The sequence below is a fragment of the Pan troglodytes genome, chromosome 13 (genome assembly GCF_028858775.2).
Source record: "Pan troglodytes isolate AG18354 chromosome 13, NHGRI_mPanTro3-v2.0_pri, whole genome shotgun sequence".
Taxonomy (NCBI): domain Eukaryota; kingdom Metazoa; phylum Chordata; class Mammalia; order Primates; family Hominidae; genus Pan; species Pan troglodytes.
Genome location: NC_072411.2, coordinates 104,484,927 through 104,503,755, shown reverse-complemented (window position 1 = coordinate 104,503,755; position 18,829 = coordinate 104,484,927). Strand labels below are relative to the sequence as shown.

Genomic DNA, 18,829 nt, shown 5'->3' with positions numbered 1-18,829 from the left:
GGCATGAGCCACTGCGCCCGGCTATTTTATTTTATTTTATTTTATTTATTTTGAGACAGTGTCTCACTCTGTCGCCCAGGCTGGAGTGCAATGGCACAATCTCTGCTCACTGCAACCTCCGCCTCCTGGGTTCAAGCGATTCTCGTGCCTCAGCCTCCCTAATAGGTGGGATTACAGGCACCCACTACCACACCCAGCTAATTTTTTCTATTTTTAGTAGAGACAGGGTTTTTCCATGTTGGCCAGGATGTCTCAAACTCCTGACCTCAAGTGAGCCGCCCGCCTTGGCCTCTCAAACTGCTGAGATTAGTGGCGTAAGCCACCGCACCTGGCCAGTTTTTTGTAATTTTAAAATATGTTTTTGTTAAAATTTTTATGTTCATTTTTTTTTAAGACAGGTTCTCACTCTGTAGCCTAGGCTGGAGTGCACTGGCGCAATCTTGGATTACAGCAACTTCCGCCTCCCAAACCCAAGTGATCCTCCCATCTCAGCCTCCCAAGTAGCAGGGATCACAGGTGTGCGCCACTATGCCCAGCTAATTTTTGTATTTTTGGTACAGATGGGGTTTCTCCATGTTGCCCAGACTGGTCTCAAACTCCTGGGATCAAGCGATCCGCCTGCTTTGGCCTCCCAAAGTGCTGGGATTACAGGCATGAGCCACTGTGCCCTGCCATAATGAAAAATTTTAAAGGAGAAAAAACTCACCATCACCAAACTTTCTATTTATTGTTATATGGCCATGAGCAAAAGTTCTGTTTCTGATTTTTATATTTTAATTTCTTTCTTTAAACTTCAACAAATAAAATTATTTTTATTTTGGTTAAACACCTAGCAATTGCAGACTAAATGTCTGACATTTGATATTACAGTAGTTATTTTTCTTGAGGTTAGTGCAAAAGCCAAAACTGATCTTGTTTGCCAACTTTAACTTCACTCAATTTTTTTGTCTCAAGAACAAAATATATAAATTGAGTTAATGCATCCAAATTAGAGCGCTTTACTTAAAACACTTTCCCTTTTTATTGCAATAGCATTACTGATTCCTAGCTGGCAATATTCCTACTTTTGGGTCAAAAGGTTATAGTAAACTAAACTAAGACCTAGGTAACAATCTGAAATGTAAGGCAGCTGTAAAGATCTTTGAGGATATGTATGAACAAATTCACTTTCTCTCTTTCTTTTTCTTTTTGAGACGGAGTCTCTGTCGCCCAGGCTAGAGGGCAGTGGTGCAATCTCGGCTCACTGCAATCTCTGTTTCCTGGGTTCAAGTGATTCTTCTGCCTCAGCCTCCCAAGTAGCTGGGATTACAGGCATGCGCCACCATGCCCGGCTAATTTTTGTATTTTTAGTAGAGATGGGGTTTCACCGTGGTAGCCAGGCTGGCATGGAACTCCGGACCTCAGGTGATCCACCCACCTTGGCCTCCCAAAGTGCTGGGATTACAGGTGTGAGCCACCGCACATGGCCACTTTCTCTCTTTCATCTAGCTAGAAGTACAAGTGAAAATTAGAGACTTTGTTTTGTTTGTGAAAAATGAATGTATCCAATTCAATACAATCTCCTAATAGAAGCTAATGGCCTTCAATAGGTAGAAACTACAGCTATAAAGAAAATTTCCTATTGCTTTCAGTTTAGTGCTTCATCAACAAATCAAAGGAAATAATCCAAAACTGATGATCCTAGAGTATGGTCTGTTATAATTGGTTGACTAAGAAAATTCTTGAGATGTGCTATATTTTAACTTTTTAAACTTTAAAAATTGTTTAAACTTTTTATTAGGAAATAATTTAAACCTTACACAACAGTCACAAGAATAGTACAAAGAATACACCATATACTTTTACCCAGATTTACCTATTCACCTACTGATACCATTTTACTGTTTGCTTTTATTACCTCTCTCTTTCTACACACACACACACACACACACACACACACACAATCTTTTTTTGAACCAATACACAGTAGAATCATGGTCCTTTATTCTTAAACACTTCTTAGATTATTTCCTAAGAATATGGTTATTCTCTTACAAAACCACAGTACTGTTATCAGCTTCAGCACATTTAACATTGAAACATTTTTCTCTAATCATCATGTCCTTTATCACATTCTTCTCATCCAGTAAAAGACAGGCACTGCCTAGTCGTCCAGTCTGTTTTGCTTCCTTTGACCTAGACCTTTCCCACAGTCTGTTTTATATGACAGTCGCATTTTTGAAAAATGAGATCCCCCTTTTTGTAACAGAACATTCCTAATTTGGGGTTTGTGTGATATTACCTCATGATTAAATTCAGGTTATGCATTCTTGACTGGAATATAGTACTATATTAGTTATGTGTCCTTCTCTAGGTATCATGGATTTCCATGTGTCCTTCTTTAATAATGTTAACTTTTATTATCTGGTCAAGGTGTCCATTTTTCCCATTTTATAATTACTAACTTTTCCCTTGAGATATGTGGGAGGCATGCAAATATCCTGGCTCCTCATTGAAACTGCCCCTAGATTTAGGATCCTTTGATGATTCTTGCCTGATCCAATCCTTAACACAATGGTTGCAGAATGATAAGCTGCCAACTCCAGCAATCCTACATTTACCAGTTGGCACTTGACATTCTACTCATGATTCATTTTCCTTCCAGTGGTTCACAGTTCATTAATGTACTTGTTTAGCACTCAAATTGACCCAGATTTAGCCAGTGGGAGTTCCTTCCAGCTGGCTCCTGTGTCCTTATGACAAGTCTCCATGATATTTTTAGGTACTTTTCCTTCCTTTTTTTGCTTTGTTTTGTTTTTGAGACAGGGTCTCACTGTCACCCAGGCTGGAGTACAGGGGCCTGATCACAGCTTAATGCAGCCTTGACTTCCCAAGTTCAAGTGATCCTCCCACCTCAGCCTCTCAAGTAGCTGGGACTACAGGCGTGTGCCACACCTGGCTACTTTTTAATTTTTTTTTTTGAGATAAGGTCTATGTTGCCCAGGCTGGTTGTGAAATTCTGGGATCAAGCAGTCCTCTTGCCTTGGCCTGCCAACGTGCTGGGATTACAGGCTCTTTCCTTACTTTCTTACAAAAATTATTAAAACATTACAAGATGTCCCAGGCTTATCTTGTATCTATCCTGCTCCAGTCTTGGGATAAATCATTTTTCTAAGAAGGCTTCGTTCCTTTTTTTTATTTTTATCTTTTGAGACAGCGTTTCACTCTTGCTGCCCAGGCTGGAGTGCAATGGCATGATCTCGGCTCACTGCAACCTCCGCCTCCCAGGTTCAAGTGATTCTCCTGTCTCACCCTCCTGGGTAGATGGGATTACAGGCATGCACCAGCACACCCAGCTAATTTTTGTATTTTTAGTAGAGATGGGGTTTCACCATGTTGGCCAGGATGGTCTTGATCTCTTTACCTCGTGATCTGCCCGCCTCTGTCTCCCAAAGTGCTGGGATTACAGGTATGAGCCCCTGCACCCGGCCTCAACTTATTTTCTTAATCCTATAATGCATCTACGATGGTTTCAGAATTGCTTTGCCCACACTACTAAAAGACAAATCTTCTCAAAAGAGTTCAGTATTTGTTTGCAATTCTCCTCCATCCTTCATATCACATCTTGCACAAGAGTGTATATAGTCAAATACTGTGCTTATAAATCACTTGAATTAGTTCTTTTTCTCTTCAGGGCTTTTCCCCCCCCCCTTATCTTTCAATAACTTTGGTATCAGGGTAGTTATTATAGTAATATGAAATACAACTGGGGCCGGGCGCGGTGGCTCAGGCCTGTAATCTCAGCACTTTGGGAGGCCGAGGTGGGCGGATCATCTGAGGTCGGGAATTTGAGACCAGCCTGGCCAACACAGCGAAACCCCATCTCTACTAAATATACAACAATTAGCTGGGTGTGGTGGCAGACACCTGTTATCCTGGCTACTTGGGAGGCTGAGACAGGAGATCACTTGAACCTGGGAGGTGGACGTTGCAGTGAGCCGGGATCGTGCCACTGTACTCTAGCCAGGGTGACAAAAGCAAGATTCTGTCTCAAAAAAATAAATAAATAAAATAAAAATAAAATTGGGTTCATTTATTTCAGTTTGCGTATACTGTGAAGAATTTTTCTCCTTTCCATTGTTAGGTACTTAATTTTTTTTGCTTACGTAGAATAGTGACACGATGCCAACAGTAAAAACTACATACAAAAAGCTACACTCAGGCCGAGTACAGTGGCTCACACCTGTAATCCCAGCACTTTGGGAGGCTGAGGCAGGTGGATCACCTGAGGTCGGGACTTCGAGACCAGCCTGACCAACATGGAGAAACCCCGTCTCTACTAAAAATACAAAATTAGCCGGGCATGGTGGCACATGCCTGATCCCAGCTACTAGGGAGGCTGAGGCAGGAGAATCGCTTGAACCTGGGAGGCAGAGGTTGTGGTGAGCCGAGATCGTGCCATTGCACTCCAGCCTCGGCAACAAGAGCAAAACTCCATCTCAAAAAAACAAAACAAAAAAATAAACAAAAACCAAAAAAAAAGCTACACTCAGAGAACATTCACTCCCTTCCATATTCTTTCTGTCTCATTCCTTGGATCCCTTATAAATAACCAAGTTCATTATTTTCTATTTATTCTTTGTTTCTCTTTTTAAAGGTAAGTCAATAATAGATAGGCTTTTTTATTTTCCTTCCAGTCCTATACAAGACAGCCTACTATATGTACTTTTTGCATCTAATATTACCGGTGAAAATCACTCTGTGCTAGTTCATAGAGATCTTATTTTTTTCTTATAGCTGTATAGTTGGTACTCCATTACATGTATGTACCATAGTATATTTCAACTAATCTCCTATTCTTGGACATTTACTTCCTAATATTGTGCAGTTACAAATAACACTGCAGTAAACAACTCAATGTCTATGTATATTCGTACTATTGAAGATGTATCTTCCAGATAAATTCCAAGAAATGTGAAAGCTAGGTGAAAGAGTAAGCACACATGTAGTTGTCTTAACCAAATTTCCCTCCATACAGGTTGTAAAGTACTACATTTTATTTTATTTTGAGACAGAGTCTTGCTGTGTCACCTAGGTTAGAGGGCAGTGGCACAATAGCTGCACCTTCAACTTCCTAGGCTCAAGCAAATCTCCAACCTCAGCCTCCCAAATAGCTGAACTACACATGCGCACCACCACGCCTGGCTAATTTATTTATTGTTTTGGTAGAGATGGGATCTCACTATGTTGCCCAGGCTGGTCTTCAGTTCCTGGGCTCAAGTGCTCCTCCTGCTCTGGCCTCCTAAAGTGCTGAAATTACAGGCATGAGCCACTGTGCCTGGCCAGTACTATATTTTACCAAAGTTATTTAGTAATATATTGATGCCTTGGAAGTCCTGGTGCATCGCTTTCGGATTTCAGGTGTTTGCCAGATGTAATCTTATGATGCTGGAACTCTACCTCTCACTCCCAACAACTTTGAATTTTTTTTTTTCTTTTAGGTTCACTCTTGTTGCCCAGGCTGGAGTGCAATGGCGCAATCTTGGCTCACTGCAACCTCTGCCTCCCGGGTTCAATCAATTCTCCTGTCTCAGCTTCCTGAGTAGCTGGGATTACAGGCGCCTACCACTACGCCCAGCTAATTTTTTACTTTTGGCAGAGACGGGATTTCACCAGGCTGGTCTCAAACTCCTGACCTCAGGTGATCCACCCACCTCGGCCTCCCAAAGTGCTGGCATTACAGGCATGAGCCATCACGCCTGGCTTCAACCTTGAATGTTTTTTATGTTTTTTTATATTTTGCAAATCTTTGGAGAAAGGAAATACAAAGAAAAGTTGGTTACTTTACTTACTGAGTGGTGTTGTGTCAGGAGGTGGAAAATTCTCAGTAAAGTTGACATTACATAAATCTGTGCTACAACAGCAGAAACGGTATGTTCCATTCTGAATTGAGGGAGGAGTGGTAGTTACTACACATTCTTCATAGTGACACTCTTGGGGATCTCCAATGTGAGACCAACATCCTATAAATCAATATGAATACAAAAAAGGAGACAATATGATAAAGAAAACTAAGAGAAAAACAACAAACTAAGCAGTAATTTCAATAAATGTGAGAGTACGTGTAAGCTATGAAACAGTTTTGCAAATCAACAGGAAACATATTTTTAAGAAACAGAAAAATGGTAAAGGATACCAAAGACATTTCATGGGGGGGAAAAGGCCACCAAAAAAGGTTTAACTGCATGATTAATCTAAGAATTATTTATTTATTTGAGGCGGAGTTTCACTCTTGTTGCCCAGGCTAGAGTGCAATGGCACGATCTCAGCTCACTGCAATCTCCACCTCCCGGGTTCAAGCGATTCTCCTACCTCAGCCTCCCGAGTAGCTGGGATTACAGGCATGTGCCACCACCATGCCCGGCTAATTTTGTATTTTTAGTAGAGACGGGGTTTCTCCATGTTGGTCAGGCCGGTCTCAAACTCCTGACCTCAGGTGATCTGCCTGCCTCGGCCTTCCAAAGTGCTGGGATTACAGGTGTGAGCCACTGCACCCAGCTAATCGAAGAATTATTAAAGCAAGAGTAAGGTTTCATTTTTGTCTATACCAAATATATTGTTTTAGGTTTAAAAAATAATATGGCTGGGCACGGTGGCTCACGCCTAGAATCCCAGCACGTTGGGAAGCCAAAGCAGGAGGATCACTTGAGCCCAGGAATTTGAGACCAGCCTGGGCAACACAGCCATCTCTACAAACACTTAAAAATTAGCTGGGAATGGTGGTGCCTAGTTGTGGTCCTACTGACTTGGGGGGATTGCTTGAGCCCAGGAGGTCAAGGTTGCAGTGAGCCATGAATGTGCCACTGCACTCTATCCTGAGCGACAGTGACATTCTGTCTCAAAAATAAAATAACAAATAAATAAATAATATATATCAGAAAAATGGCTGGGCACGGTGGCTCACACATGTAATCCCAGCACTTTGGGAGGCCGAAGTGGGCGGATCATGAGGGTCAGGAGATCGAGACCACCCTGGCCAACATGGCAAAACTCTATCTCCACTAAGAATACAAAAATTAGCTGGGCGTGGTGGTGCGCACCTGTAGTCCCAGCTACTTGGCAGGCTGAGGCAGGAGAATCGCTTGAACCCGGGAGGCGGAGGTTGCAGTGAGCCGAGATCCCACCATTGCACTCCAGCCTGGGTGACAGAGCGAGACTCCATCTCAAAAAATAAAAATAAAAAAAGAAAAATGATTCAGTAACACAGACACCTTCATACAGTGTTGGAGAGAATATAAATGAACAGTACTTTTAGAAAGCCACATGGAAATTTTTATACAGTCTTTAAAATATTGATATATCTTATAACCTAATAATTCTACATCAAGGGATCTATTTCAAGAAACAATCACATACAATCAAAAAATTATGTTTAAAGTTGTTCACTGAACAACTGTGTTTCACTATGCATTACAGTGAAAACATGAAAATAACATAATGTCTACCAACAGAATAATCTGTAAGTAAACTCTGATACATATATACAATGATATGTTGTGCAAAAGTTAAAAAGGTTTTCAGAGATTCTTTAAAGACATGGAAAAATGCTTATAATTAAGGTGGAGAAAACTGGATATGAAATTGTTTATACAGTATGTTCCTAATTTTTTTTTTTTGAGACGGAGTCTCGCTCTGTCGCCCAGGCTGGAGTGCAGTGGTGCGATCTCGGCTCACTGCAAGCTCCGCCTCCCAGCTTCATGCCATTCTCCTGCCTCAGCCTGTAGCTGGGACTACAGGCGCCCGCCACCACGCCCGGCTAATTTTCTGTATTTTTAGTAGAGACGGGGTTTCACTGTGTTAGCCAGGCTGGTCTCCACCTCCTGACCTAGTGATCCACCCGCCTCGGCCTCCCAAAGTGCTGGGATTACAGGCATGAGCCACCACGCCCGGCCAGTAAAAATATTTTTAAAGAGTATATTATTGTAGACTTTTGTTTTCTTTGTAGTTCTCTATATATTCCAAAATTCATAGAACGGGCATGTATAACATTATAAGAAAGATGTTTTTAAAATAATCTAAAAATAAATAACCTTTTATAAATTTGGGGCTTGTGGAGATATACACACACTTTTTTTTTCTTTGAGATGGAGTCTTGCTCTGTTGCCCAGACTGGAGTGCACTGGTGACATCTCAGCTCACTACAACCTCCGCCTTCCAGGTTCAGTGATTCTCCTGCCTCAGCCTACTGAGTAGCTGGGACCACAGGCGCACACCACCATACCCGACTAATTTTTGTATTTTTAGTAGAGACGGGGTTTCACCATGTTATTACCCAGGCTGGTCTCAAACTCCTGGCCTCAAGTGATCCGCCCACCTCAGCCTCGAAAAGTGCTGGAATTACAGGCATGAGCCACCACACCTGGCTTTATATATACACTTTTAAATTCACTGTTTTTCTGAACAGGATTTTAACATACTCCCATGTCCTTTTTAGATAAATATCAATTGTATAAAACACAGTCATTTCAGGTAAGGAAAGTATCACTTGCCTTGTTTTACAAGATTTATGTCCCCTTTTGATTTCTCCCAAAGGCCATAGCAGGTGCTACCTTTCGAGCATAATATTGTCCCATTTTCATGAGAGATTCTACTCTCACCTATCCCAAGGTCTTGCTGATACGGATCTTTAAATGCACATAGCCGTTCTTGATTCTGTGAAGCTAAAATAAAGGAAATAAAGGAATGACAAATTATTTAATGTTTTCAAAATATTATATAAAATCTTTGTCTTATCTGAATGACTTCATAAATTTCCCTACTAAATTATTTGAATTGAAATCTTTACATAAATTTGTAATTTTACATTCAATGACGTTCTTCTGTTCATGAATTCATTTGTAAACTCCAAACAAGAAGGAAATTTTAAAATTCTCATTTCCCAAAAGCAATCCTCTCATACTCAAATTATTCTCACCACTCTTGCTTCTATTAAATAATTTTGGTGTCCAAATAAAAAATATCATCAAAGAAAATGTCCATGTTCAAAATTACCAAGTCTTCAAAACAAACCTAGAAGGCTGAATAATTCTGGAAATTGCATAGTACTTACTTTTATCATATTTTATAGTCAGTTATACAAAGTTACATACATAATTAGGTATGGTAAACTAATGATACAAAGAGTAACTATGAATGGGTACATGGTTTCTTTTTAGGGTATATATATGTTCTAAAATTAAACTGGTAACCATTGCACAAGTGTGTACATTTGCAAAAAAAATAACTGAATTGTTCACTTAAATTGAGTGAACTTCAGGTATAAATTATACTTCAATTTAAAAAAATTCTTTTTTTGTTTGTTTGTTTTTTTTTGAGACAGAGTTTCGCTCTTGATGCCCAGGCTGGAGTGCAATGGCACAATCTCGCCTCACCGCAACCTCTGCCTCCTGGGTTCAAGCGATTCTCTTGCTTCAGCCTCCTGAGTAGCTGGCATTACAGGCATGTGCCACCACGCCCGGCTAATTTTGTATTTTTAGTAGAGATGGGGTTTCTCCATGTTGGTCAGGCTGGTCCCGAACTCTCGACTTCAGATGATCCACCCAACTAGGCCTCCAAAAGTGCTGGGATTACAGGCGTGAGCCACCATGCACGACCAAAAAAATTACTTTCTGTTATTCAAACTATCAATATAATAACCAGAAAAAGAAATGCTCAATAGACTTATCCTAAAAGGACAACCTAATGTACTTTTAATGCCAATCTTTCTCCACACACATAATCCGATTTAACTAATTTTTGTAGAACATTTGCCACATAATTTATCAGCTAATAAATATTTACCAACATTGCTGAGAATACTAAAGTAAAAGGTTATCGAAAGCAATATCTGATCTTTATTTCATTTCTTACAGTAGGCTTTCCTAATGTGTTTGATTAGCGAAAATAATAGTCTAATACACTTGGCCAATATATTCCTTGGGGGCTTCTGACTTGTTTCTTTATTTTGGATGTGTACCTTTAGTATGGCTTAATTCATACGCACGATAGCACTGAGGCTGATTTATTTAAATAATGTTTCTGAACAAAACTAATAACTAAATTCTGGAGATGAAATTAACCAACAATAATAAGAAAACTTAAAAATTTTGTAGATGCTGGTCTTTTATCAATAGTTTAAATATTCTAGACATGATTCATAGGATTAGAACACTGAAAAGAACTTTAGTGTCAGCCGATCAATCTGTCCATTTTATAAATGATTATATAGTGAAAAGCTTCACTCATACCCTTGTTCCCATTTGTCTATTCCGATGTTGCCCTCCTTCCACCCCAGGAAACCACTGTTCTTGGTTACTGAGGCATCCTTTCAAACTTTACCATTACATATTTTCTAAATACATAATATTTACATATTTATAAATGAAGAGATTGGGTTAAGTAAAGACAATGCATAAAAATAGAACCTCTTAAAGGAGTTTTGAACATAAAACTGGTAATACAACTGAAAAATCCAATGTTGGCCAGGCGCAGTGGCTCACACCTGTAATCCCAGGCACTTTGGGAGGCCAAGGCAGGTAGATCAACTGAGGTCAGGATTCGAGACCAGCCTGGCTAACATGGTGAAACCCTGTTTCTACTAAAAATACAAAAAATTAGCCGGGCATGGTGGTGTATGCCTGTAATCCCAGCTATTCAGGAGCTGAGGCAAGAGAATCACATGAACCTGGGAGGTGTAGGTTGCAGTGAGCTGAGATCGCACCACTGCACTCCAGTTTGGGCAAAAAGAGCAAACCTCCATCTCAAAAAACAAAAACAACAACAACAAAAAACAAAACCATAAGGGCCTGTGGATAGTTGAGCATTTAAAAAAAAAGTAGAGTTAAAAAAAAAAAAAAAAAAGGTACGGGGTGGTTTATCCCAGATATGCAAGCCTGGTTCAATATTCAAAAAATCAATTAACGTGCTCTATTAACACCCTGAGTACAAATTAATAGATAAACAGTGGTTACTAGCCTGGGCACGGTGGCTCACGCCTGTAATCCCAGTACTTTGGGAGGCAGAGGCTGGCAGATCACGAGGTCAGGAGTTTGAGACCAGCCGGGCCAACATGGTGAAACCCCGTCTCCACTAAAAATACAAAAATTAGCTGGGCATGCAGGCGCATGCCTGTAATCCCAGCTACTCAGAAGACTGAGGCAGGAGAATCAGTTGAATCTGGGAGGCAGTGAGCCGAGACCACGCCACTGCACTCCAGCCTGGGCGACAGAGCAAGACTTCATCTCAAAAAAAAAAAAAAAAAATAGTGGTTCCTAATTTTGGCAGGACTGCATGCAAGGGAGAAGAATTTGGAAATGTGTGGAAGTGGTATTTTACTTTGTTTTGGTTTACCTGTCAAAATGCCTGAAGCATTTTCACTGGCTTTTAGTCCAGTCCCCAGGAGAATTAAATATTCTAATATACAAATAGCTTTGCAGGTGGAAGGACCATCTCTTCAAAATGCTACCCCAACCACATACGGGAAACAACAAAGAAAATGTATACTATACACATATGTAACAAACCTGCACGTTGTGCACAGTACCCTAGAACTTAAGGTATAATAATAATAAAAAAAGAAATTGAATGATAAAAAAAGAAAAAAGTATATTATGATTTCTTACCTTTAAAAAGATAAGAAAAATACAATAAAATATAAATTATGCAGATATGTTTGTGGAATAACTAAGAAAATGTCAAAGGGATGTCATTTTTTCTTTTTCTTATCATTAGCTAAACAACTGAATCCAGTCAATTCTTATTCTCAATTGAACTGCTGCTTCTGATTTAAAACTCTCAATTTTCTAGCTTCCCCTTCTTCCTGGAATTATTATTTTTGTTCAAAACTGTTTGCACAGGTCATTATAAGCATTATATTTTTGGAGGTGAAGCTTGATTTTAGTTCCTTTTCAACAACCTAGGAAGGTTAGACTAATTACACATGCTTATTGATGTTCTTTTATTCAACAAACATACTAGCATGTATCTAAGTATTGTTTTTTTTTGTTTGTTTGTTTGTTTTTTTTTTTGAGACGGAGTCTTGCTCTGCTGCCCAGGCTGGAGTGCAGTGGCATGATCTCGACTCACTGCAACCTCCGTCTCCCGGGTTCAAGCCATTCTCCTGCCTCAGCCTCCCAAGTAGCTGGGATTACAGGCATGCATCACCACGCCCAGCTAATTTTGTATTTTTAGTAGAGACGAGGTTTCATGTTGGCCAAGCTGGTCTCAAACTCCTGACCTCAGGTGATCCACCCACCTTGGCCTCCCAAAGTGCTGGGATTACAGGCATGAGCCACTGCACTTGGCCTGTTCTCTTTTTATTATATGTGTTTTTGATAATCAATACTTTCAATATAAAAAGTTTGGTGTGGCCGAGTGCGGCGTCTTGTGCCTGTAATCCCAACACTTTGGGAGGCTGAGGCAGAAGGACTGCTTGAGGCCAAGAGTTTGCACCAGCCCGGGCAACACAGTAAGGTACCCACAAGGAATTAAAAAATTTTTAAATATGGTAGTGCATGCCTGCAGTCCCAGCTACTTGGGAGGCTGAGGCAGATGGATAGCTGGAGCCCAGGAGTTCAGGGCTATGGTGAACTATCGCACCACTGCACCCTAGAGTCTGGGTTACTAGGGCAATACTGTAGCCTATCCTGGGTGACAGAGTGATACCCTATCTCTTAAAAAAAAAAAAAAAGTTTGGTCTTTTCTCAGGTCAGGAAAATAATATTAATGTATGCTCTGTTAACTGTTTTCATTCATTTTTCTTATGTCTTTTTTTGGAAATGATGACATGGATCCATATTATATTATGGATATATGATTATGGATCCATGGTCTCCAAAATCAGCACATTCTCTTTTATCGTTCTCATTGTTTCCTCTGCTTCTGTGAGAGTTTCTCAAGGTGTTCTTCCAATCCTCTTATTCAATTTTGTACTACAATATCTGTTCTTTACTTCCTTTAGCACTAATTTTATTTTTTCTATTGAATTTTTAGTTTAGCTTGAAATCCTTCAAGATATCAGTACAGTATGTTCTTCTTCTCTGTTTAAAAAATATTCTTAAAGTTTTCTTTTTCTCCATAGCATGGATATTCTAATGTCAAATGCCAAAAAATTTAAACACTGGGCTTTTTTAGTTTAATTTCAAGTAATTTTCAGATGTAGAATCAACCTTTAAGAATTCTTTTTTATGGCTGCATAGTATTCCATGGTGTATATTTACCACATTTTCTTTATCCAGATTACCACTGATAGGCATTTAGATTGATTCTACGTCTTTGTTATTGTGAACAGTGCTGCAACAAACATACACATGCATGTGTCCAAAATGGCTGAATTAATTTAGACTCCCACCAACAGTGTATAAGTGTTCCTTTTTCTCCACAACCTTCCTGGCATATGTTATTTTTTGACTTTTTGATAATAGCCATTTTGACCAGTGTGAGATGATATATCATTGTGACTTTGATTTGCATTTCTCTAATGATCAGTGATACTGAGCCGTTTTTTCATATAATTGTTGGCCACATGCATGTCTTCTTTTGAAAACTATCTATTTCCTTTGCCCACTTTTTAACGAGGTTGCTTTCTTCTTGTAAATTTGTTTAAGCTCCTTATAGATGCTGGTTATTACACCTTTGTCAGTTGCATAGTTTGCAAAAATTTACTCCCATTCTGTAGGTTGTCTGTTTACCCTGTTGATAGTTTCTTTTGCCGTGCAGAAGCTCTTATGTTTAATTAAATCTCGTTTTGCTTTTGTTTTTTGTTTTGCTTTTGCTTTTGTTGCAATTGCTTTTGGCATCGTCATGAAAACTTTGCCTGTTCCTATGCCCAGAATGGTATTGCCTAGGCTGTCTTCCAGAATTTGTATGGTTTTGGGGTCATTATCCTTAGCAAACTAATACAGGAACAGAAAACCAAACACCACAGGTTCTCAATTATGTGGGAGATAAATGATGAAAACACATGGACACATAGAGGGGAACCCCACACACTGGGGCCAGCAAAGGGTGGAGGGTGGGAGGAGGGAGAGGATCAGGAAAAATAACTAATGAAATACTAAGCTTAATACCTGGGTGATGAAACAATCTGTACAACAAACCCCCATGACACAAGTTTACATATATAACAAACCTGCACATGTACCCCTGAACTTAAAAGTTAAATGTAAAGAAAATTCTTACTAAGGTTCTATTTCTTGTGATGTATAATTTCTACTATTTTTATTCAACAGGTATGGAGCTACATTGATAAATCATTTTTGCCAAAGTTGTACAAGAATATAGATGTTTGCCAAACAACTAAAAGTAGGTAAAAAGAGGAGTGTGAGGTTTGTGAAAGTGAGCTGCCAAATGGTAGCTGACAAAAAGTTTGTTAAACAAGTATCCAAAAAACTAAAACCTTAGTAAAGAAGAGAGTGCACTCAATCAGAGGAAGGCTTAAAGGAGAAAAATAAAAAGGATTTTCAGCAGAGAGACAGTATAAAAACAACTTTATATTTGGCAGCAGGACATCTTACTTTCTCACTCCAACGTTTTGAGAACAGCCTACACTTTTTCTATCTTCAAGATATTGCATGCAAGGTAGGTCCATAAATGTAAAACTCTAGAAACTGTACACAATTATGAAGAACAGCTTTTCAAATTAACTCTATAAAAACTTTTTAGAACCTAATGATAACCAATTTATACACAGGGAAGATTTGGCAGGGATAAAAATTGTAATTATAAGTATAGGCAGATACAAATTGAAGTCCCAAATGTATAAGAAAATTGGGTTAGAGAATGCAAAAAATACACGTCAAATAAAAAGAAAGCCATCTTTTTGAATAAAGAAAAATGTGCACATTAAAGAAACAATCACCACTGGTTATCATCTATTCTAAAGATCTGTTAAACTCAGAGCTATAGAAAGGATAAAGAGGACAATTTGACAGAATACAGCAGAGGCCAAATTCTAACTGAGCACACTAACAAAGATAGACTATAAGAGAATTAAGCATTTAATTTAAAAAAAAAATTTTTTTTTGAGACAGGGTCTCAGTAATATTGCCCAGCTTGAGTGCAGTGGCACAACCTTGGCTCACTGCAACCTCCGGCTTTCAAGCTCAAGGGATCCTCCCACCTAAGTCTCCTGAGTAGCTGGGACCACAAGCACATGCCACCAAGCCCGGCTAATTTTTGTGTGCGTTTTCTTTTTTTGTTTTTTTTTTTGTTTTTTTTTTTTTTGCAGAGACAAGGTCTTGCTATGTTGCCCAGGCTGGTCACAAACTCCTGGACTCAAGTGATCCTCCTGCCTTGGCCTCCGGAAGTGCTGGGATTGCAGAAGTGAGTCACAGTACGTGGCTCAAAAATTTTTTAAATATTATATATATGGCAAATAAATGCTTTAAACAAAAAGTATCACTATACAGAATTGTCCATGTGTTACCATATCATTTAAACTGAAGGTGTCCAATCATTTACTTGAAAAACAAGTAAAGTCTGGACATGGTGGCTCACACCTGTAATCCCAGCACTTTGGGACGCCAAAGTGGGCAGATCACCTGAAGTCAGGAGTTCAAGACCAGCTTGGCCAAAATGGAGAAACCCTGTCACTACTAAAAACTACAAGAATTACCCGAGCGTGGTGGCGTGTGCCTGTCATCTCAGCTACTTGGGAGGCTGAGGCAGGAGAATCGCTTGAACCCCAGAGGCGGAGGCTGCAGTGAGCCAAGATCACACCATTGCACTCCAGTCTGGGTGACAGAGCAAAACTCCATTTCAAAAAAAAAACAAAAAAGTCAAACTTGCAATCTATGTCTTGTCCTTTGAGTAGAAGTGTCTCATTCTACTATATGATGTTGGGGGAAAAAGATGAAAGTATGACACAGAAAAATTAGCATAGGTTTCCAAAGATTTTAATGGCTTATCTATAATACTCTCTCTCTCTCTCTATATATATATATATAATCTTGCTAAAAATAATATAAAATATCTTTATATTATTGCTTGCTAAAAATAATTGATCTTTATGTCATTTTTCTGTTTCTTCTTTCATTCTAAAAAAAGTCATTATAAATCTATATTGATGAAGAAATCACTAGAAATAGATAATAGTCATGAAAAATTATTATATCATGTTCATGATAAATGAGCTATATTAAAGCTGAGCACAAAAAAAAAACCCTTAATCATCTGAAGCAATGAATAACTGAAACACGATATGACAGCTACAGTATGCAAAACCCAAACACATATAGGGCTATTATTCTAACTCAAAATCTTATTACATGAGGTTTAATCTCATTCATTGTTTTGGATCAGATGCTAATATTAGTGTCTCTCAATAGAAAGACAGATGATTGATAGGTAGGTAGGTAGGTAGATAGATAATAAATCTGTTTTGAAAATATGGTCAATTTGGCAGACAATAGTATATGGGTTATTGGAAAGGTATATCCCCTTCTAAAAATCCCAAGGCACTTTAAAAAAAAGAAAGGAGTGAAAAAAGGAAAGAATACAGGTTCAACTTACACATTTATATACAGTTATTAGGAGAGTTCACACTATTGTGTGTCTTCTAAGAGATACCCACATATGAAGCCATGTATACTGTATAGTTTACATGCAATCTCCACACTCGGGTTCACTGTGAGTAGCAGAGATATATGAAAGGGCTTTGAAAAGTGCTATACAGTCTGGACACGGTGGCTCATGCCTGTAATCCCAGCACTTTAGGAGGCCAAGGCTGGTGAATTACCTGAGGTCAGGAGTTCAAGACCAGCCTGACCAATATGGTGAAACCCCGTCTCTTCTAAAAATACAAAAATTAGCCGGGTGTGGTGGCACACGCCTATAGTCCCAGCTACTTGGGAGGCTGAGGCAGAAGAATTGCTTGAACTCAGGAGGCAGAGGTTGCAGTGAGCTGAGATCGTGCCACTGTACTCCAGCCTAGGCGACAGAGCGAGACTCCCTCTGGAAAAAAAAAGAAAGAAAGAAAGAAAGAAAAGTGCTATATAAATAGAACCAATCGGTCGGGCGCAGTGATTCGCGCCTGTAATCCCAGCAGTTTGGAAGGTCGAGATGGGCGGATCATGATGTCAGGAGTTTAAGACCAGCCTGACCAACATGGTGAAACCCCATCGCTACTAAAAGTACAAAACTTAGCTGGGCAGCTGGGCATGGTGGTGGGCGCCTGTAATCCCAGCAACTTGGGAGGCTGAGGCAGGCGAATCATTTGAACTCGGGAGGCGGAGGCTGCAGTGAGCCGAGATTGCGCCATTGCACTCCAGCCTGGGCGACACGGCAAGACTTCATCTCAAAAAAACAAAAAAAAAAAACAAAAAAAAAACATAGTGTCCTTTGTGATGAGATCTGAAACAGGTAATTAGCAATACTACTTTACTTTTTTTTTTTTTTTTTTTTTTTTTTTGAGACGGAGTCTCACCCTGTTGCCCAGTTTGGAGTACAGTGGCGCAATCTCGGCTCACTGCAAGCTCTGCCTCCCGGGTTCACACCATTCTCCTGCCTCAGCCTCCCAAGTAGCTGGGACTACAGGCGCCCACCACCACACCCAGCTAATTTTTTGTATTTTTTAGTAGAGACGGGGTTTCACTGTGTTAGCCAGAATGGTCTCGATCTCCTGACCTCATGATCTGCCCACCTTGGCCTCCCAAAGTGCTGGGATTACAGGCGTGAGCCACCGCCCCTGGCAATACTACTTTAATTTTAAGATAAAAAGTACACAAAAGAACATACCATGAAAATAATCCAAAAACACTTTAAAATAAAACTAACCATTTTGGGCCAAAAAACACTTTAAAATAAAACTAATCACTCCCCACAAACAAAAAAACTCTCCACTTCTTAAAGGAGTTCATTATAATGGATTTTTACTGAGGAAAGCAGACTTCAAGTAAGACACAATCACAGCATTGTATCTCACTCAAAATAAGACTAACGTCGTTTGTGTGATCAATAGCTATCATGACAGACTTCCATATACTATATATCAGCACCATCCAATATAATTTTCTGTGAAAATGGAAATATTCTATAATCTACATTGTCTAATACAGTAACCAGTAGTCATATTTTTTTATTTTTATTTTTTAGATAGAGATGGGGTCTGGCTATGTTGCCCAGTCTGGTCTCAATTTCCTGGGCTCAACCAATCCTCCTAACTTGGCCTCCCAAAGTGCTGGGATTACAGGTGTGAACCATCACTCTCAGTCACCTTATTTGGATATTAAGCACTTGAAATACGGTTAGTGTGACTGAGGAACTGAATTTTTAGTATTGTTTTAATTTCAATTAATTGCAATGTAAATTTAAATAGCCACTGCTGTAAGACTTAAAATTGTGTCCCCCTCAAATTCACATACTGAAACCCTAACCCACAATGTGATGTTATTTGGACATGGAGCCTCTGGAGGTAACTAGGTTTCAAGGACGTCATGAGATAGGATTAGTACCCTATAGGAACAGACACTGCAGAGCTTGCTTCCTCTCTCTGTGCTATGTGAGGACACAGAGAGAAGGTGGCCATCTGCAAGCCAGGAATAGAGCCCTTACCAGGGATCCAAATCATCTAGCACCTTGATCTTGGACTTCCCAGCTTCCAGAGCTGTGAAAAAATAAATTGCTGTTGTTTCAAGACATCGAGTCTATTGTATTTTGTTGTGGCAGTCCAAGCCAACTAATATAACCACGTGTCTCTAGTGCTATTTTAGATAGTGCAGCTCTAGAGAGTTTATATAAATATACTAAGCACTATATATAAACAAAATTGTCAAACTGTAATCATGTTTTGGTTTTGTCCATTAAAGCACAACTG

At 39.4% G+C, this 18,829-nt stretch overlaps 1 protein-coding gene across 7 annotated transcripts in view; it reads right to left on the bottom strand.

Moving 5' to 3' along the window:
• Positions 1–18,829, bottom strand: part of BMPR2 (bone morphogenetic protein receptor type 2) — a 192,128-nt gene that overhangs the window by 94,525 nt on the left and 78,774 nt on the right. For 4 of the 7 annotated variants that reach the window (XM_054680083.2, XM_024355021.3, XM_063791563.1 and 1 more), the window contains 2 exons: positions 8,529–8,699; positions 5,832–6,002 (listed from right to left, as the gene is read on the bottom strand). The exons of 1 other annotated variant lie outside the window; for it this stretch is intronic. In XM_054680083.2, the coding sequence (XP_054536058.1) occupies positions 5,832–6,002; positions 8,529–8,699 (342 nt within the window). Of the gene's footprint in view, positions 1–5,831; positions 6,003–8,528; positions 8,700–16,753; positions 16,969–18,829 lie in introns of all 7 variants that reach the window. 2 more of the 7 variants (XM_063791562.1, XM_063791564.1) reach the window with 1 other exon arrangement.